Source organism: Gymnoscopelus microlampas (assembly GCF_963454915.1).
Source record: "Gymnoscopelus microlampas genome assembly, chromosome: 2".
In the NCBI taxonomy this organism is placed as follows: domain Eukaryota; kingdom Metazoa; phylum Chordata; class Actinopteri; order Myctophiformes; family Myctophidae; genus Gymnoscopelus; species Gymnoscopelus microlampas.
In genome coordinates, this window is record NC_139939.1 from 36,380,916 (window position 1) to 36,403,504 (window position 22,589).

The 22,589-nt window shown below is 40.8% G+C and overlaps 2 protein-coding genes across 2 annotated transcripts in view; both read right to left on the reverse strand.

Moving 5' to 3' along the window:
- Nucleotides 1-796: 796 nt before the first annotated feature.
- On the reverse strand, nt 797-13,712 carry mogs (mannosyl-oligosaccharide glucosidase). Its single transcript, XM_084045540.1, has 5 exons — nt 13,575-13,712; nt 11,507-11,876; nt 10,420-10,643; nt 9,813-10,006; nt 797-3,603 (listed from the first exon to the last, which is right to left on the reverse strand). Exons 2-5 carry the CDS (start codon nt 11,859-11,861, stop codon nt 1,833-1,835), a joined length of 2,544 nt encoding a protein of 847 aa, XP_083901666.1. The 5' UTR covers nt 11,862-11,876; nt 13,575-13,712; the 3' UTR covers nt 797-1,832.
- Nucleotides 13,713-14,409: 697 nt separating this feature from the next.
- pdcd4a (programmed cell death 4a) overlaps nt 14,410-22,589 on the reverse strand; it is a 29,358-nt gene continuing 21,178 nt past the window's right edge. The window contains exons 8-11 of the mRNA XM_084076181.1: nt 20,258-20,365; nt 19,321-19,431; nt 17,786-17,925; nt 14,410-16,678 (exon numbers count right to left, since the gene is read on the reverse strand). Of these exons, the coding sequence (XP_083932307.1) occupies nt 16,627-16,678; nt 17,786-17,925; nt 19,321-19,431; nt 20,258-20,365 (411 nt within the window). The 3' untranslated portion in view covers nt 14,410-16,626. The remainder of the gene's footprint in view (nt 16,679-17,785; nt 17,926-19,320; nt 19,432-20,257; nt 20,366-22,589) is intronic.

Sequence of the window (22,589 nt, forward strand, 5' to 3'; positions counted from 1 at the left end):
CCTATCTAATACTCGATTAGGGTGCTTTGAATTGCAAGTATCATGGAAAGTCAATTACTGTGCAGTCAAATTAAATACATACAAGGATTATAACATTGGACTGTAAGACTATATGTGCGCATTTGCAATTGCATGTTAAAGGGATATTTCTCTTTCAAAAACATTTTGGGTCATTTTATCGTCTACTCAGGCTTTTGGGAGCACCCCGGACCATTTTCAAGTTGCTTGATTCAGTATTTAATATTCATTTTATCAGACACGCCCCCTTCCTATACAAACCAATTGTAACTTCAAACTCCATTTTGAACATGTTAGATTCATCAGAAACACCTGTCCTTGGTTTTGGTGACTGATATTGTCCTTCTAATACGTAGGGGGGCAGTATGAGTTACCAGAACCAAGGACGGGTGTTTTCGATGAATCTATCATAGTTAAATTGGAGTTTGAAGTTGCAATGGGTCTGTATAGGAAGAGGGCGTGTCTGATAAAATAAATATCAAATATCTAAATACTGAATCAAGCAATGGAAAAACTGTCTGTAGTACAATGCCTATAGTACTGTATGTATCCTGTATTGAAATTGGGAGGACCGGCCAGATCTTTTGTAGGAACATGAGAGCAATGCACAGGCCAAATTCTTGATATGTTAACATACATTACTTGGCCAATAAACAGATTCTCATTCTGAAATTTGCCGTACCAAGACTCACTAAATATTTACCATTTTATTCTATGCTCAGTGAAGGTAAAATCCCATTTATGTATATTAAACATGTTAAACTAACACAAAAAGAAACATAATTAGATCATTTATTGTTTAACAAAACAATTCCACAATCAGATTTCATATTATTCCTTGGCACTTAACCCACAAGTTGTGTCACACCAATTTACTCGTGCTTCCCGAGACAATTCAGTCAAAGCTAACCAACAAAGTACAGCTGTGGTTCTCAAAGTGGGGTCCAGGGTCACTCAGTATCCTTGAGTGGGTTCCATTTGTACACTCAAGAGTTATGGGCGTCCTTGAATTAAAAAAAAAACACGGAACTGACTGTCTGACAGACTATAATACAAACGGTTTTCATTCCAAGATCACCAATCAGGAATGAATAGGAGTTCAGAGAAAAAGAACACTCATTGCACTCATTTGTCAAATAAGTCCATGGTCTGATCTGCTGTTGTGAATGAGTGTACTAGTCTTTCTGCACAGCGGTATGTAACATTAACCGCATATTGTTGTGTGTTCAATAGGGCTGCACAAATAACTGGGAAGGGGGGTCACTCACTATATCGTCTTCTACATTTTCCAAAATAATATATTTCTTCCATCAGAGAGAAACATCTTCCCAGACACATCCTGAACCACATAATAGTGCAGATTCATAGGCCTATACTGTACATCATGTTACACATTATGCTACCGTTATCCTTTCCTATTAAACAAAATGGCCATTTCAACATGTATCACAATCCCACACACACACACACACACACACACACACAGTATTCAGAAATACCAGACTTCTCAAAACAAACATCTGCAAACAAAAGCTGGTCTACAATCATTGTTTAAATAAAACATAATTTCATAAGATGCCTGCATGGAACCTGAGGGTCTCATTAGATTAAATAGAGGTTAATACCAAATGAACAATGCTCTTGACAACATGACTCTGACTTTGGGATTTGCTTTCATATCAAAGGGGTTGGAACATTTGACCAATCAGATCCATTTTCTTAATCATCAACACTTTAATTTGCAAAACATGTCTGTATGACAAATGAGAACCAATATCTTTTATTTCGAAAGACTTGAGGTGAGATCTAACGTATCAGTACTGTTCAGCCATCATTAAAACTGTCAGGGCTGACCAGCCTGTGAAAGGATGGCTTCCTTGGCCTCTGCCAGTGCCGTCGTTGTATTGTTCCCAGATATACCCTGTCTCAGCATATTGCCTGTAAACATTGTTGATAATATTTGTCCTGAGTTCCTGATAAAGGACAGCTGCCTTCTCCTGATATGGGCCTTCTTGGTTACTGTAGTGGTGCAGGGCTCTCACGGTCAGGTAGTTGATGTTGATCCATATGGGGCCCCTCCAGTAAGGGGCGTCGTGCTCCGTATTTCTCTTCATGTACATGGGGTCAGCCCTGGAGAGCGAGCGGAGGCCGTAGGGAGTCCACAGCTTGTCCGAGTCCCTCATATCTCGCAGGATGTGTTCTAGCTTGGGCGAGTTTGGCTCAAGGATGTGCAGCAGGAAAGGGAACAAGCCAACGTAACCAAAAGCGTTTACATATTGCAGTTTGGGGGCACGGCGGACTGAGCGCACTAGTCGTGCCACAGGGAACTGGTGCCGTGGCTGCCCAGGAGGCACATACACCTTTTCCTGCTGTAAGGACACTGCCTGGGTGTGGTTACCATAGTCACTGAAGGCATGGAGCTGCTCGGACCAGTAGTGCTCACTGAGGAGGCTGTTGTTGCTCAGCACTCGGTGGGTGCGCTCATATTCCTGGTGCGGTTCGCCCAGGAGCTGTGCAATGCTAGCCATGATACCCGATGCCAATGCCATCCAGCAGTGTAGATCCACATGCCGCTCATCTGCTGAGGGATGGGAGGCTCGTGGATAATCATCGAGCCCAGATGTCAACGTCTTGGGGTTGAGGAAGAGATTAGTATCCTTGTCACGTCCGCGCCAGCGGTACGAGTTGGGCAGGGGCCCAGACTGTGTGGTATTGTACCATTCAAACCAAGTTTTGAGCCTTGGGTACAGCCTTCTGAGAAACGGAAAGGTCTTCTGAGATGACACAGCATCTGGGTTTGAAGAGTACTGCTCAATGAGCTCCTGAAGAACCAAGAAGAGGGTGGGTGGGTTGGCGTTCTCATTTCGCTGGACCACAAACTCAGCGGGGACCTTACTTCGAGCCTCATCACCAAGGATTTGCTCACGGGGGATCCAGCCCTCAACGTTAATAAGGTCCAGCCAATGAGAGATGGATTCACGGGACACCTGGGGGTCCCACTTGCTCAGCAACAGCTGGTGAAAACCCTCATCCCACAGAAACCCTCTTGGGAAGAAGGAGCGCGAGGGTACAGCAGTGAACAATGTACCATCAGGGTAGAGAAGAGGGTATTCGTTGTAGTGTGACTGGACCACCGACTGCCCATAGAAATAGCCCATCCCACCCAACATATTACTGAGGGCTGCCTTGCTGAATTTAACTTGAGCCTGACTGAAGCCTTTGCTCTCGAGGCCAAACGTCTTCTCAAACTTGGCATTAAAGGCAGCTTTCCTCTTTTCCAGCTCCTCCGTCATGGTGGCACCCACAAGCTGGTTGGGCCGGTCATGAAAGCTTTCGGACTCAAACAGGACTTCAATCTGGAACGGAGTCTGGATGGTCACCTGGTGAACCACAAAGTCACTCTCCTTCCGGGTGTCAGTGGGTTTCTGTTGGTGCTGGTGGTGGGGCGGCTTATAGGAGTCCAGGCCAATGTAATGCCTCTTCTCACCAGAAGGGGGATTGTACACGAACCTGCGGTTTAGACTGTTCTTCACAATGTCAGTCAGCTTCTCCAAGCCAGGAGAGACCGTCTGAAGGTAGTTGTAACTGCAAAGAGAAGCATTGATCACACTGTCACTTGGCGTGGACATCTTCACCAGTATACTTCAGTATGTTTGCACAATGGTAAGACATTAACACATTAACTCATTGACTACCGGAGTAAATAAATAAATAATTCAGCCCCTGCCAGACTCTCTCAATCCCAATGGCAGGGTTAGCTTTAAAAAACTGTGTTTGCAGTTGTCAGAGCCACAAACGTAGATAAACGGTATGAAATATATCCATGGTATTGCAGAAACTCCCAAAAGATGGTTAACCATTAGACACCTAGAGCATGTTGTAGACCTGTATTACATAGTTTTAATGTCATACTCTGGTAAAGTAATACAACTTTGTGAGCATACAACAACATTTAATCAATATTTGTATTAGTATCTTTTCAATCACCATTTCTTCCAATTCAGCTCCAGCCTCTAGGGTTTTCTTTTAATTAATTCTGTCATTATTATATATACGTTATTATACTGTGTGAAGGCGCCAGTCCACAGCAGAGAATGACAGATCAGTACTATGCCTTGTGTGGCTAGATCTCTATTCTTCATCAAGGCCTTACAGTTTTGTCTCTCCATAAAAGCAGGGAGCTGAGAAAAGGCTTTTTTCCTAATCAAATAACAAGGAAATGGACGGTGCATGTGTTTTTGCGATCACGTGATTTCTTGCTTCCCTGCTCCACTGAGGGTCAAATGGTGACTCATATGTTAGCGAAGAGCGCCATCTAGCGTAAAAACTGAAAACACCAGCACACGTCAAAACACGTCCTTGGTGGTGTGGGCTTTGGATTGAGACACGTCAAAACCAAGCCCCCAGAACCGAGAGGGAGCAGTTAAAGGCAGTGGCTCCTGGACCATATCAATACATCATACCCACAATATGTGTGAACATAGTTGTGTTTAGGCATTACATTATAGATGGTTACATTTAAATATAAGGTAAACTTATTTGTTTGGGGCACCCTGGTGGCGTGGGGTAAAATACAACTCCTCCATGGCGTCTCCGGCTTGACTGGGTGCTTCAATGTAGACAACTGCCCGTGTTCAGAGGTGGGAAGCAGGTATGGGAGGGTGCTCTCTGTCGCTGCACTAGTGACTCTTATCAGGTTGGTCAGGGAGCCTGATAATACGAGTAGAACTGAGAGGGATAGCATGTATCTCTGTACGCATTATGCCCTCCCGGTGAAACTCCTCACAGTCAGGTAAAAAGAAGCACCTGGCGACTCCATGTTTATCAGAGGAGACATGTGGTTGTCGACTCTCCCCAGACCAAGAGAAGGGGAGGGAAATGACAGGGACAATATAGAAAACTAGACGTTCCGGCCACTACGCAGGGCTCACATCTAGAGTTTGAGCCCCTAGCAGGGTCTATACATTTATGGAAGGATGATCGTTATCGCTTAAACATGTAATTTTGTGGGACATGCTATGCTATATAGTTATATATGTTTTAAGATCTGGGAGGGAGGTTAGCCAGCAGTTAGCCAATAAGATTGCATGACCTCAAACTTGAGCATTTAGAGCTTGTAGAAATTGAGAACCAGCTTAATTCAATAGAAGAAAGAACAACAGAAAGGTAACCAGCAAAAATTAAACATAACTAGAAAAATAACAATCGATGCATAATGAACTAGAAAAAGTGCTCCTCGGAGCACAGGTCTCCGCCAGGTCAGGTACGTTATTCTGGCCTCCTGGTGGTATAATAGGCCAATGTGAAAAGGGTGCCATTTATTCTTAGGTCTTTCACGGCAATCAGACGCACTGCATTCATGATTTGAGGCATTTTGTTCCAAAAATGTGTTTTGCTAAATTAGACCTGCTGGTGGCGCTATAACAGGCCAATGTGAAAAGGGTGGCATTTCTTCCTCGGCCTAGTGGGAATGTGTGTGTGAAATTTCACGGAAATCGCAAGCTGCATGCATAGTTTGAGGCATTTTGTTCAAAACGGACCAATCCTGCAAACTTTGGAAGCCAACCATAGGCAATCAGGATGGAATGAGAAATCGGACAGATCCGTGTTGATCTCATGACTATAGAGATACTGTGTACCGATTTGCATGACATTTGGATAAAATCTGTAGGAGTAATGTAAAAAAATGTGTTTTGCACAAATCGGCCTCCTGGTGGCGCTATAACAGGCCCATGTGAAAAAATTGGGGCAGAGGTTCTGAATTGGCATCCAGGGAGTGTGTGTGCACAGTTTCGGAGCGAACGGACCAACGGTGCCGGAGATTAGCTGGTAACACACAGACAGGACACACACACACACACACACACGGACACACGGACGGACGGAAGGACGGACGGAGGGTAAAACATACTCTCTCGGAGACAATAATAAGGGAAATATGATTCAAATAGCATCAGCCTGTCTCTGTTGACAGCAGTCCGTCAAAGCTTACAGTATGTGTTAAGTTGTTTACTGCTATCAAACAAGTAGCAAATCTATGCTAGCTGTGTATTGATCCTTGATGTGCCCCGAGGCTAAACTGTTAACATGACAAAACACGGTCTCATATAACACAAAGCTGTAGTGCAGTTTCCAGCCATATCATGGTGGATAACAAATACATTGTTAGTGCCTTTCCTTTTTATGCCAATAGTTCACATAATTCATACAGTATGATAAGTGCATACCGTGCCATTTCTCTGTCTGCTTTAGTCTTCTCTGGCCTTTGTGAAACTTTGCAATATTGGTGTTTCATCTGACAGTTGTTTGGAAACGGTTTTCCTCCACTTTGTATTCAGTCAAAGATATGACTCCATTTTCCTATTATGTGTTTTTTATTAATAGAACTGTGGATGATCTTATATTCCATTGTAACTGTTATCCTTCTAGAACAGGACCTATATGCAACATACATGTTATTTGCATGTTCCTTTACCATCTTATTTTTGGATAAGCAGTTCAGGCGACATACGATACACATTGTTTTTGGTTTTGTGCAAGGAACTTGCACTCATTACAATTTGACAGGCCATCTGTACTACACACACTTGAAAATGTCCTCTGTACTGCCTGTCATGCTGCTTCCACACATTGCCTCCCTGCTGTCGCTTCATTGCTTTTTATTAAAGCCCACCATTTTACACAATTCATTCTGGTGAACACTCCTATTGCACATTACCCAAGACTGTAACAGTGTTATTGCTCATTTGCTTTCATTTTGAATCTTTACAAGTTCTGTTTTATATATATATAAATTTTGAGCAGCCAATTATTTTTCCCCTTTTCCTCCCAATTTAGTCGTTATGCCAATTCCCCACACACTTGTGTGTGTGGCCTTGTCAGTGCTTTTTTCCACCTACTGGTTCACCTGCCAGTGAGGAGCTTCACCGAGAGGACGTTAGCGTGAGCGGGTGAACACCCTATTCCTCACAGTTCAACATCCCCTGCTGACAGGCTCCCTGCCTAACCAGTAGGAGTAACTGGTGCAGCGACAGATTTTCCTCCCCGTCCGGCTTCCCTCCCGCGAGCATGGCCAATTGTGCTCGTATGGACGCCCAGAAGGCGCCGTGGCGGATTCAAACCCACAGTCTCCGGTGGTAGACAGGAACTTTACCCCTGTGCCTTTTACACGTTTTTCTTGGCATTGACAAATAATATATTCCTGCCATTATAGCCTTATCTATTTCCACAATCATTTTCTTTAGACGGATGCTCTATATTCAGTTATTCACACATGGCTTTGCCATTTTCTCGAATATGTATCCATATATAATCAGTAGAAATATTATGTCATTAATTTTGCTTAATTGTTGACAAAATACACCAGGAGGCAGGCATCATTTCCACAAGTCAATATAGCGTAGATTAGATACTTTTACATATCAACTACAACTACAAAAACTTAGCAAACGAGGTAACATTACAGTTAGTTGCTGATAGCTCTCAACAGCATTGATCTGTTAGCTAAACAGAGAAGTGAGGCTATTGTTGCAAAAACAACAATAACCAGCTAACATTTTAATTTCATATAAACTAACAGACTACAGTAATATTTAATAACAAGCTTACCCACACGCCACACAATCAGTCTATCTGAGGAGTCACACCTAATATTAACACATATACACCACATCTAGACTAATCCAAAATTAACCACCTTCAAATGGTAAATGGCTCCTTCAATCATGCAATCACTTAACATATATAAACCTCACTTGCTGCCATCTTAGCTTGTGTCTTATCATGATATTCAGTATAGCACATAAAAAATAGTCCATGCCTAGAAGTGAGATTTGTTCTCTTAGGCCTTGGCTACACGTATATGGATCTTTTTGTAAACGGATATTTTTAGTCCTCCGTTTTAAAAAGAATCCCTGTCCACATGACAAAGATAAAAAAAATCCCTGTCCACACGTAAACGCAGAAACGCATTGATCAGCTGCAAGTTTAAATTTCATATCAGATTTTATATTTACATTTATTGTACATATGAGGGGCCAAATACCCCTATTGAAATTTGAACGTTTATGGAGATGTACTGGTTGTAAATGTAAAATGTTCAAAAAACAGGAACAAGTAGCGCCATGACGCTTGTGACAGACGAGCGTTATGTGAACCATGGCTAGATCAAGAACGCTCATCTATGAAATTCGGCACAAGTCGTCAGAAAACGAATGTAGCCTACAACCAATCTTAAATTTGTATCATGCCATCTTTACTAAAGACACATGTGGAAACGTGTGGTTGGCTTTACCATACAACGTTTGGAAATGGGTCAAAAAGACCGCGCAGCAATTCTGGAAGAAAATGATGTTCGTCTGATGCGCTTTGGTGATGTGGATCTGACTATGACCAACAGCAGTGAGGTTTCTCTCACTGCCTGACTGTAATATAAGCAACAGTGTACAGTACAGGCCAGGGTGTGAGCGTGCTTTGAGCTACAGCCTGATTATATTGTAGCCTATTAGCTACTGTATGTGTACAGTCAGCCTGCACGTGAAATTCAATAATTTATTCTGTGCGTAATTAATACCAAGCGCAAGCGCCAATCGTTCATTGTGCAGCTACATCAAAAGTGCGCGAGTGACTTCTCCTCATCTATCTGCAGTGGTGTAAAGTAACTGTACTCAAATACTGTAGGCTACTTAAATACAATTTTGAGGTATTTTTACTTCTACTCCACCACATCTCAGGCAAATATTGTACTTTTACTCCACTACAATTATTTAACAGCTTTAGTTACTAGTTACTTTGTAGATTGTGATTATTAATACAAAACATACATTAACCACTTCAACCCTATTTAAACCGGACTGATTACCCGGACTTTTAATTGTAACAGAGTAGTTATTTTATTTTATTTTATTTTACTCAAATAAAACATTTGAGTACTTTTTCCACCACTGTCTAATTATTAATTATAGTTATTTTGCCATAAATGAGCATGCCTTGATTCATAGACTGTTAAGTGTTGCTCTCTCCATCTCTCCATTTGGTATTATAATGACCATGAGCGGTCCGGTGTTTATGTAGTATTATTATGTATTATTATAATGACCATGTGCGAATGCGCGATGACGTCATCGTTTCTCAAAACCTCCGGATTACGTGTCCACACAGATCCACTGAACCGGATCTTTTGGAAAACCTTCACTTATTTATCCGTTTTAGCAGCCAAAAACACTGTTTGCGTGTGGCTTAAAGGCCCAAACGCACACCAAAATGTGCGTTTAGAAAAAGATCCATATACGTGTAGCCTAGGCCTTAAAGCTGTTAGAATACAAATTCATCAATTGTCAATTAATCATTTGTATTCATTCTAGACAGGCACAGGTGTCCCTTATTACTTTGAATATCAGTACTGATGTATTGGTAGAAGAGTACACAGTTCATAAAGATGACATAATGCCTCTTACCATAGGTTCCCACTTACAGCAAGTTCAGCAGGACTCAGGTAAAATGGCTACCACTACAATACCATTCTAAAATGGCGATTCTTAATGATGTCATCTCTACAACCCACAACTACAAATCCCATAGCACGGGAGGACAGTTCACAAAAACGCTAATAAACAACTTACTTTTGGGAACAGTGACAAATTGGCTTTGTCACTCTCTTCATATGCTAACGGTCAATGTCTGTGTACAAGTTCAGCTTAATTGCGCAACCCACTGAGGAGAAAAATGTGGATCAGACAGAATGACGGACAGAGGTTCTTTCTTTTTATAGTAGGATACTAAGATTATTATTATACCTGGCATACTTGACACTGGATGACTCCCCGCCGGTGACAGGCTTGCGGAAGGTGATCTTGTAGTTACCAAGTTCCTCAGAAAACCCAGTGATGGAACTCAGGCGACTCTTCTCTACGTGGGTCTCCACGGAGCCCTGTGTGTCTGCTGCCGCATAGAACATCAGAGAGATGACTGGCGCCTGGGGGGCAGAACTCTGATGGAAAAAAGGTCAAAGGAAACCCGTGACAACCTGTGATTATCATTTGTTTGAGACGGAAAGCTTTGAATACCATCACGTAAAGCAATGTTTGGTCATTTTTGGGACAGTTTATAATGGTGCATAAAAACAAGCTGAAAAATTAAGTTTATATAGAAGAATGAAGAAATTTGACATTAATGTTCTTATTCAATTAAGCTAATTTGTGGATTGCATTCCTTTTCCACTTTTCCACATGTAGTATACGAACACTCCCCTCTGCCTGTACTCTTTATACTACTACAATACTGTATACTTGCTGTCTGACTGGACAGTGTGATTAACAAGTAAAGCTCAAAGTCAACACATGCTTTGAACCTCAACCTACTGTAAAATAGTAAATACAGATTATCCTCCTCCTAAATCCTCACATGCTGGTTGGCAGTGATCCTCCAGGTCCAATCCCCACCATGGTCCCCGCCGGCCCTCTTGACAAATTCTGTGGTCAGGGTGAAGTCAATGTCTCGGACTTCCTGGACGCCGAAGGTGAGGCCATCGTGCATCTGCCAGCCATAGCCTAGCAGACGATCTCCCTGTTCACAGGTGTGCCTCAGGTTCACATCCATGTCTGAGAACTGACGCATCCACATCAGACCTGGGAGATAGAAAAGGCTATGTGACTTTGCTGGTATGGGATTTCAGATTAGCTAGGGCTACTCAATTCTCTCTTGTGTAGCACTGTTTGTAGTCTATGCACACCCAACCTTTTAATATAATTGGGTTCTGGGTATATATTGGCTGAAAACTAAACTTTTTGTGTTATTAGAAAAATGTAAACAGGAAGCATCTTGCTCCAGTGACTTACAGGATATCCTACACACACAAAAACTATGACTACTCTTACTGATTAATTGACAGTATGACAGTAACGGACATTGGTAGCCTACACCTTTACATAGTATGAGGCAATTGTTGGTCTGCTTTAAAAATAATAAAGTCTGCACACTGGTTCTCAGCTCCACTTGTTTATTTTCTGTTTAACGTTTTGATCACATTGATCTTCTTCAGGAATTCTTGGTCTACTCCCATACTATTTATGTGTATTTATCACGCGGAAAAGTTTATAAAAAGATTTTTAATATAATTTTGCTGTTAATATCGACATCCGTTTACTTTAGATTCTTCATTCACCGTAAAGGAAGGTAATACAAATGAAAATCAGACATGGAGTAAAGTAAACCATAGAAATAAATAATTATTTTGGGTGAACTTGCCCTTTAAATGAGATTATTAGCCCACTTAACCCCTAACTGCTCCCGGGGTGCCGAATTAATGGCACCACACTGCTCATAACAGTTAGGATGAGACAAATTTCTCATTATGTGCAAATGTGCAGTGACAAATGCCCCCCAAAAAACTAAAGGTGCTATACTGCCTATCCTGGGTAGAAAGATTGGTGCGCACACACTCAGACATCTGACATAAAGGAAGAACACCAACAAAGAAGTGGCAAGCTACCTGTGACAGTAGACCTGGGACTTCTGGTTTTCATGCCAAAGTATACCTGAGGCCTATATGACCCCCAGAATCTTTCAGGGGAGACCTCAGCACTGGTGCTGTTGGCATCAAGGACACGTGGTGAAGGGTGAAGGGTCACCACTCGTTTGGCCAGGGCCGATCGCATGTACAGAGCATAGAAGAACCAAATGAGGCTGAAGATGCAAAGGCCAATGGAGATGTTGATGAATACTTTGCCGATGTCAAGCTTCTTCTTCTTTTCCTTGCGGTGCAACACAGTGGGCTTCTCATCTTTCCGCGGTAGGGCTAGGGGAGCGGATTCCCCAGCCCCCACCCTCTTCCTCTGCTTGCCCATCCGGCCCTACTGGAGCTGAGAAAAGGGACAGCTTTTTCAACTCAAATGAAATAGTAACAAGTAATTACAGTCAAATAGTTCTGTTCCGATATGTCTGTTTGGACACCAGTAAAAGGAGACAAATGCGATTGGACAAAGGACTTCCCACCCAGCATGCATCAGGGTGCACAACACTGACTTTATTCACTGTTGTGTATACTGCCCAAAATATTTCAGTTAGGAATTGGGTTACATGTTTATAATGATCATTGTGTGTTTGTTTGTTTGATTATTTTCACGGACACATTCTGTAACAGAAGCATGGGCTTTGAGAGGAAAGCAGACAGAACACCCCCTCTGTTTATATCTTAGGTAGAAGTATACCTGGCTGGCTGCAAATAAACCTGCTTCCTGTATTCAGAAGTTGTGATGTTGCTTCCTATGAATCCTCTGCCCACCCAGTCATTACAATATTATGCCATTCATTGTCAATTTGATATTTGTGATGATTGCTTTTTGATTGATTGATTGAATACTTTATTAACAGTTTGCAAAACAGGCACAGAGGTAAAGTTTCATACAAAGGATGCTAAAAGGATAAACCCAAGAAAGCACTAATGGTGTTTGTTTTGCTGTTAACTGTCCCTTGAGAAAGGTACTGCTTTAGTAGTGATATTGTATTTATTTTTATATATATATATATATATATATATATATATATATATATATATATATATATATATATATATATATATATATACATATATATATATATATATATATATATATAATTGCATAATAATGTTGTCTTCAGAATATCAAACCTTAGCGGCAGACCGGGGGCAGCTTTCTGTGATTGGTCAGTCAGGTCAGCTAGCCAGCTAAACGTTGTCAGGTACTTTAACTCACAGTATATTATAATACATTCCATCTCAATCTGGAAGGATTTACCTCGGAAACAGGGCTTAATGAAAAGACGCACATTTTCAACACACAACTGAACTGAACCCACGGGAATGACACGGTGACAGGCAGCCCTGACTGAGCCTAGCCATAGTTCACATGACGCTCGTCGGCATGGAACCACTTGTTCCTGGTTTGCGAATATTTTACGTTTACAACCGCTACATCTATATAAACGTTCAGATTTCAAATATAAAGTGCTTACCCCCAAGCCACTGATGTAACAAGTTAAAGCGGCCCAGTCTAAGTGCCCGTATCTTCCGTATTGTTCAATAAAAAGCATTTTAAGCCAATCGGCGGACATTTTCAAGACAATAACAATTAATGTATCAGAGTGCAATACATCTCCCAACCCATATGGGCGCGTAGTTGAAAGCATATGGAGAAAATTCGGAGAAAATGGCCACCAATCCGATTAAAATGCTTTTTATTCAACAATACGGAAGATACGGGTACTTAGGCCTGACCGCTTTAACTTGATATATCAGTGGCTTGGGGGTAAGCACTTTATATTTGAAATCTGAACGTTTATGTATATGTAGCGGTTGTAAATGTAAAGTACTCTCAAACCAGGAACGAGTGGTTCCATGACTGTCATGATATGACTGCCATGTTTCAGGGCTATGACAGAGCCCTACAACTAGCACGATGCAACATTGCATCGTTTTCAGTGTCTAATATTAATGAGTCTGGTTTACGAGTATTAGACGTTATATAGTGACGGAACGTTCACACATATGCTAGTAATGGTGTGTTGTTATTGTAACTCACCTGTCCAATGTAACAGATTCTCAACTGTTCATTATATCCGTTGCTAGCTAATGCACTAGTAGCTACTTCCTGGTTGTAAGCCTACTGCCCCGCCTCCACTTCACCACGACCACTGACGTGTTACTCCCATGTGTTGACTGCTGGCTGGTTGCGTGGTCCAGTGGTTCTCAACCTGTGGGGCGGGACCCCCACATGATTTTGAGGGGTCCCCAGATGACAATGTAGTGACAATTTAAGGACATTTAAGACCCTTTTAATATAAAAAAAAGACAATTTCTGCATCAAAAGTAAACTGAGTATACTATAATAACTGGTCAAACATTGGCCAAATTGTCAAATAATTTAAGAAAGAGGCAAACATTGTGAAAATAGCTCACAACGCCTCGCAAAATGCGAAGCATTGTGAGCTTGTAGATCTGTTGTTTTCACAATATTTATCTGTGGAACGAGTCAAACAAAATGTAATGCTTCAACTCCTACATTCCAAGTGCTTGTCAGGGTGGGGGATCTCAAGTTCACATGTGACAGATTATTTAGGGGGAAAAAGAACAGATCAGCAAGCTTTAAGCCTGATTTATACTTAATTGCGTGCCGGTGTCGTGCTCAGTGAATAGCAGATTTACAAGCTCACGACACGTTGTGAACTTGTAGATCTGCTATTTACGGCATGCAACTCAAGTATAAATCAGGCTAGCTAGCAGATCTGTTCATTTTGGCCTGCGGCATTATTAACCACACATAAATCCTCTATACACAGTACACCTGACACACACACACACACACGGTTGTGATGACAAGATAAAGACAATTCAAAATCACACAAATGTGATAAAGAAGTGGGGAATAAGTTGTTTTTATTGAAATACAACTTCGAAATGAGCTTATGCGAGACACAAAACTGGGAACAATCTGCTAAATCGAAAAATAAAATGTGAAGGTTCTGTCAATAAAAAGATGACTCTGTGTATGTACAGAAATGTACACCAAAAAAATGCCTCACATTACTTAAAAATTGACAGCTGTATGCATGAGGGTGTGTGGGTAGCTCTGGATATTTCTGAAACATAAATTGTTACAAATCTACACATTTAGAAAGGATTACCCCCCTAAATCAATTATTTACATTTGGTTGCATTACAGTGTGCAACAATAACACACATTGCCAGATATCCTATACGTTTTAAAGTCAATGTACCATAAATGGGTTCAGGGTGTGTTCTTTAGGGGTCAAATCTAACAGTGAAACTCTGGCCATCAACTGTCACAATCACATCTTGTTAAATCCACATTGACCAGAACTGACTTTGATACTGGGGGTAGAGTAACGCAATACAGGAGCAGAACAAAAAAAAAGTCAGTAATTGTCGCAAATCAAATGCCTCACTGAATGAGGGGACTACTGAAAACAGGGGTCTTGTAGTTCTATTAAGATGTGGTGTGTATTTTCCTGCATGATTTAGGACTGTTAAAAGAGGTGCCGAGGAGGCTTATCAACCACTCCATTGGCCACTCTTGACTCCTGGATAGGCACTGTCAATCAACAAAAAAAAGACCAACCCCAACCCATCCATTCTGAACTGCCTCACCATAACCCATTAAAACCGGGAAAATATCTGTGTCATTTTAGATTTAGATTTTAGCAACATACGTTATAGCAACATAAGTATTTCAGAAAACCCTTAGGATTTAGAACAATCGTTCTAAAAAATAGCAGATATACATGCTCACAGCGTGTCACTTTGTGCTGTGCTGCAAGCTTGTCAAAAAAAATGGGGGGGGGGGGGATTTTAATTAAAACATTTTTTACCACACAAATGTTCTTTTCTGGGGGTCCCTCGCACAAAACATGTTCAGATGAGGGTCCACAGCCAAATAGATATCATTTTCGTGGTTTGAGAACTACTTATTTTGAAGGCATTTGTAGAATCGGTCTTAATGGGTTAAAAAAAATGAAAGGTCGCTCTAAAGTAAGGTAAATGCCAAAACCATTAATACATACACAACCATTATAAAAGGCTAAGTAGAACTAAACCATAGCAGGAAAATCCACATCACAGTTTAACACAGAGATGTTATGACCCAAACCCAAATGTCAGCGTTTGCTACTGTGTCAGCAAGTAATTTGAAGAAAAGAAGAAATAAAAAATGCAGTTTTCCCATGTTGTGTCTGCAAAAAGTTAAACAAAAAATAAAGCTTGACAGATTCTCAGCTCTTAGAAACAGTTGGGCAATTCCATTCTTACTCTGAGAAAGAATCTGAATACAAGCACACTGCCCTGAAGTCTGTTTCATTTGAGCACTTCTCAAAGACTTTTGCTTTGACGGCTGCACTTTACAAAATTAACTAGGTTGAGATGAGAGGCTGAGGTGGCAAGAACAAAAGCCATGAAACCAGCAGCGCCAGAAAGAACACAAAGACATTATCTTTGAATGAAATTACAAATAAATCTGAGGCAGAAAATAAATTGCCATGGTCCTTACTGGGATGCATAACCAAGTGCTTGCTGAGAAAAGGCAAAATGCTGTAATTTCCCACCTCATTTAAGTGTCATACTGTAGCTTAAGCGCTTATACATGCAAAAACAAAAATGATACAACAGAGGAGAAATGTGGTAAAAAGCTGCAGTAGAAGCACGACCAAAACAACCTTCATCCCCAGCGCCAAATATCACCCACATTCAACTCCCATTGAACCCAGTGAACCCCCCCCCGCCCCCCCCCCCCCCTCTCGACCCACTTTCTCTCAAGCTTCCACATGAATCACCCGTGACTGACAGGTACAAAGACTGAGGAAAGAGGCGGGTGGGGCCGCAACCTCCGAAATAAAGAACATTTACAAACCTTTCAATAAAACAAAAGAAAAACAGAGAGATGGAAAAACGTGAAAGGAACTCAACGCCCTGGTCTCTCTTAGGGCTGCTTTAAACTATGTGTGGCTTTGTGTTTACTGATGACACAAATCAGGAGCAGAAAAAAGTGAGATTAGAGCGCCAGTTTGCCGAACTTCAGGAAGGCCGACTCCCTTCCCACATTCACTTGCTCCTCATCTTCATTAGTTTTTAATCCTGCCGCCATCTCCCTCACTGACAAAGCGCTTCCGCCCTCTAGTGGATAAAGAAAAAACAGTTAAGAGGCTGACACAGATTGACATTTCTGAGCATTAAAATGCTAAATCAGAGTGGTATTAAAGGCCCAATCAGTGATAAAAAACAATAAGAGTACCGAAGTCCTGACGTCACTCGTTCATCCCCTGGGTCACAGAAGTAATTTGATACAGTAGGTTTCTGGCGAAGATTTAATTAATTTGGTGGCGGTAACGTTTTCTTGGCGTCAGTTGATGCTTTATAACCATAGGAGTCAAACCGGCATGCTCATTTGTTTATTTTTGTAACACAGTTCTTATATGACGTCTATGGGAATTCAGAATGGGGGGAAAAAACGTGACCCAGGCAGGATGCGTAAATTACGTCAGACTTCGGTGCTCCATGGGAAGCCCCACAACAACAAAAAAAGAAAGAAAATAGCAGTTTATTCTCTAGTCTAGTTCACCACCTGTGTTCATAGCAGGACTATCGGACAACAGATAAATCAGGTTTTAAAATGCATTTGCTGTATTTTGGGGCTGCAATAGGTTGTCATTTGTAAACATTGACAGACCTTTAATCTTTTTTTCTTATGCAATAATAGACCAACATTGAACATGTTTTCAATCAACCAATCAATCTGTTTCAGCCCTATGTTCAAAACAGTCCTGGGCTGGAGCTTTGAAAAAGGAAAATGCCAAAATGTTTTGGTGTTTGGCCAGCAATAGTTTTATAATAGGTTAATTCTAGTTGGTATAACAGGTATGAAACATATATTAACCATATCCTTGACCTATATATTAATAGTTTACTACTGTAATATTTGTGTATATCTGTATCTTTGAGCATTCATCATATCAGCAATATTTCATATAGGTACTTCCAGAGCCTTCTATTAGAGAGTTGCGCCAATGAGGGGTCAGAAACAGCGTCGGTCACGTGGTTCATGTAGCTGGAAATAGTGACAAGGAGCCGTCGACTTCAATGCATTCCATGAACTTCCGGTTTAGGGATTTGTCACTATTCAATCCAATGTATGTGTATGTAGAAGACCTGGCCCGAAGAAGTGAACGGAGCTGGCGTAACTCTCTAATAGATGGCACTGGGTACTTCTATCTAGGCTCCGACCTGGAGGGGCAGGCATCTCTCAGCTGTTTGGTGATGACTGATTCCTGGTAGCAGAGGTCCACAAACGTCTCCATGATGGAGTGAGCGTGAGGTACATCTACGTTGATCTCTGGGAGTGCATCGTACACACGCTGGAAGCCCTGGAGCAGAAACAATGGGCCATATAAAAAGAACAACATCAAATATATGTATGTAAGACATACAGTATGAATATGAAGATGGAAATATAATTGATATATATAAATATATAGAGAGAGAGATTGTAGATGTGGATACATGCTTTTATGTATGTTTAATCTTAAATTCTTTGTCTTTATAATTTATCTGTATTCTTTCTTTTGGTGTTTTATTTAATTGATTATCATGGCTCGAGTTAATGTACAATTTTCTGTTAGTTGTTGTATTGTGTTGAACTTGTAAAACATTAAACATAAAAACATAAAATGTTAGAATTCTTTGTAATCAACATGTTTTTTAAAGCATTATTTACTGTGCCTTCCAAAATTGCTAAAGATTGCAAGCAACAGTATCTAAAAGAAAACAACATAAGATTGCTTCATGCAGAATCTCTGACCTACGAACATGAATAAATCGGTTTTCTAATTCAATTGATTTTTTAATTTATACATTTTCTTGGCATTTTCTGCTTTCTTCAGACAGGAGAGTGTAGCAAGACAGGAAACCATGGACAGAGAGAGAGGACAGACACACGAGAGAAGACACCAGGAGTCAGGTCCTCGCAATTCACAAGGAGCACGTGGCCAGTGCACAACTCACAGGTTTTCAAGGGGGGGGGGGGGGGGGGGGGTACCAGAGGGCGGCAATTGGAAATGAGAGTATATTATAATACTGCATATTATACTGTGTACGCGTGTGTAGATATACATGTATATAATTTACATATCGTCTGTCGGGTGGAAACCTCATATGTCCAAAACAGTTACTTTTCAGGATTCCGTGCCTCGTTTTGAGCTTATATATCTGCTACTTTTGATACTTGTGTGTGACACTGTAGCATGATCAAGTAGGGCATTAATTTACAAAAACATCCATTTTCATTTTAATCTCTTTATTTTGGTGCTGAGCCAAACTGCAAGGGCCACTGCCGTGCAGTGGCCTAAAAAATATTTAGAAAAGAAAGGGCTCACTGGCTTTTAATGTTCCAAATGTTATTGTGACACAATGTTTCGACCTTTGCAGTCTTTTCTCCAGGTTAAAAAGTGGAAGGCAGTGAAGGTTGAAACGTTGTCACAATAAAGTCACAACAAAGTCTGATGTAAAGCCTGATTAATACTTTGTCATGAGACAATGTCACGCATTTAAAATAGCAGACCCACAACGCACGTTGTGAGCTCGTTAGTCTGCTATTTTCGCATTTGACACTGTCATGCGACAGAGCATAAATTTAAAATATTTTAGATATCTAGACGTAGTTTAGTTTTTGGGTTTTTTTCAAGACATTTTTTAAACAGTTTGGTTAACTGGTTGAGCCACCAGGCACCCCAAGAACCAAATTTTCCTAGAGTGGGACTGACCCGGTTCATCTGGTCCACAGTGATGAGGCCACTCTTTCCGAAGGTCTGAAGTAGCTTTACCATCATATGGACGGCTGTGTCTCCTTTAGACTCCAGGACCATTACCACGGCCTATCAAATCACAAACAAAAAAGGAGAGAATATAAAACATCTACAACTTTGACTTTTGTTTTTCCACAATAGGGCATATGCAATTCTGATTGCATATGCAGTTTCATAAATGCATCTTGACATGACCCATGGTATGATCATTTATGGATTTTTGTTTAGTGTCTTGTTCAAGGACACTTGAGAGTGCAATGTGCAACTCTGATCTCTTCGTTTTCAAATTCAATAAAAAGGTCAACACAGTTTAGATTAAACTAAACTTAGTTAAACTAAGTCTGTTATGATCACTGATAATCAACTGTGTTTTACTGATTTACCATAAGGTGGCAGTGCTGTATCTTGGTTTGTTATAGGCTCTGTGCATGTAGTCCAGAGTTTCAGAAGGTGGTATACAAACACACGTGTGGTTCATTTTCCCATAGCTTCGTTTGATGGTTCAGCAGCAGACTTGAACCGGAAACACATTATGAACATGTCATATGTCTTTCTGGTTCAAATCTGCTGCTGAGCCAAACAAACAAAGCTATGAGAAAATGAACCGGGAATGGGAAACATGTATCCCACCTTCTGGAAACCAGGGACTACAGTAATGCACAGAGCATATTGTGCAAGTCCCAAGAAAGATAATGAAAAGGGCCCAAAATAGCTGCAAAGACCATACCATCTCCTTTCACTGATCTGAATAAGTTATGGAGGTCCAAGTCATTAACCAGTATGCCAGGCCTACATAGAGGGCCAGTTGGATACAATATATACAAGACTAAACTTCTAAATAAAAGGGCTCCTTTAATAACTAAATAATTGTATAGGAGGAGGATTGGAGTCAAACCTCATAGACCAACTCATGGTGGAAGTGTGGCACCTCCAGGTCACGTAGGCAATGTTCTGCTTCCGACAGAACCCCTGATATCAGGTACTCCTTCAGCAGGAGATTCATCTGAAACACAGACAACAAAACACAAAAGTGTGACAAGCGATTTTGTGTGCAAAAAAGGTAGTAGTAATAATAATAATAATAATAAAATGTATTTATCATGCGCTTTGCACAGGGTTACAAAGTGCTTTAAAAAAAACATGTAGCAAGAAAGCAACAAGGAAATAATAGTAAAGCAAAAATCTAAAAACTAACTAAACATCAACTAAAAACAGACATTGAATTCACACCAGCAGCGTGAAGAAACAGACTGTATGGAAGTAGGCCATTTTGATAACCAAGTTTTAAACTAGCAGTTGTTGATGTGAAATTACCGTAATCAAGATTGAACATCTACATGACCTATTTACTGCCTAAAATTAACAGGTTGATTACAAACAAGCTGCCAGAGATGCATCTCCTCCATGCCAACAGCTCTACTGGCTGGGCAGAGCAGTTGGCCAGAGCTGCATGGGGCACCCGCAGCCAGTGGTGTAAATTAACTAAGTACATGTACTCAAGTACTGTACTTAAGTATAATTTTGAGGTATTTTTACATTCTTCATTATTTTCAATACTTTTACCCCACTACATCTCAGAGGAAAATATTGTGCTTTCACTCCACTACAATTATATGAAAACTTTAGTTACTAGTTATTTGGTAGATTTGGATTATTATTACAAAACAGACATTAACCACTTCAGCCCTATATATATTTCAGCCATTTGAAAATAGCCTATCTACATGCTCACAATGCGTCGCATCATTGTGAGCTTGTAGATCTGCCATTTTCAAAAGATTTTCAAAAGACATTTTGAACAGTGAAATGGGACATTCTGCACAAAGAGTACTCTTACTTTAGGTACTTAATGCAGTATTGATATTTGTACAATGCAGTATTGTTACTTTTACTTAAGTAAAAAAATTGAGTACTTCTTCCACCCTTGCCCGCAGCACCGGAGCCATCCCTGCTCTCTATCCACAATACTAGGGATAGATTGTTTATGCATGTTGTTTAGTATGTTTATCTATCTATCTACAACTGTTGGTTTAATATTCGCTACTTCCTTAGAGCAGTTTGTTTCTGTCCATCTCAAGTGGTCCCCGGTGGTCAAAGTGGATCAAAGCAAACAGCTGCATTTATACATTTTAGCATTTATAACTTTCAAGTGAAGTTTATGGGGGAAAAGGGAGGAGTCACACATACACACACAATTTATATAGCAATACTATGAACAACAAACACGCCTCATCAGTTTCCTCTCAACATGTCTGAGGCATGAAGTCTATGCACCAAATTCTGGATATAGTTTGCAGCAACAATGTTAAACTCTGCTGAGTACAAACCGGGAACACATTGTGCTACTGTAGTTGAACTGAATATAACAACTAATTCCCTGTTGTTTTTATAATAGGATCTTGTCCTTTTTTATTTATTTCGTTTAGACATTTTTATCCACTGTGTTTCACACGGTGGAATTTTGAACAGACCACAGCATTTCAGCAAGGGAAATCAGCCTATAAAGTCTGTCCAGTGCAATCTCCGATGGAATTTTCTTGGAGCACTGTACTGCATGGCAAGAGAGAGGAGCACAGGTGCAAATGTGCACACGGATGCACACACCTCAGCTGGGGGTCCACAATGTAGCTCACCTCACCATCAAACCCTAACCTCACCATGACTTCAAGAAATTGTCTGTTTTCCAAAAGCCTACACTCTACAGCCACACACAGATAGATGCACATTGTTTTTAAGTGTGATTGTGATTTCCATGGCAGAGCAATTTAGTTCAGAATGGGTGTGGTAATAATGTAAACCATAATTGGGGTGGCTTTAATTTTACCCTTTTCCCTCAGAATCCCAGCAAACAGCTACTGTACTGCCATTATGCAAAGTCTGACCTACACAGAGTTTCCATTTTTTTAAGCAGAGCCACAGTATAATTTCAAGCCACTCAATGGGACGTTCAAACAGGCCATAACCCAAGCTTTCCCTTTTCATTATTTGAAAAAGGAGAGTAGGCAGTCCACTCGCCAGCTAATTTGTACCTTTTCTTTAAATGAGAACAGCAGAGGAACAGTATAGGAAGCCAGGAGAGGGCCCGGAAAGAATTAGATCCAGTGCTAACATGGGTGTATACGAGTCCAGAAGAGGGGGGGTCTCAAGTATCATTGCACAGCGCTTGGGTGGTGCAGGGTAAATATTACCTGCCCACCGCCGGAATATAGTTGTTTGAATCCACTGCA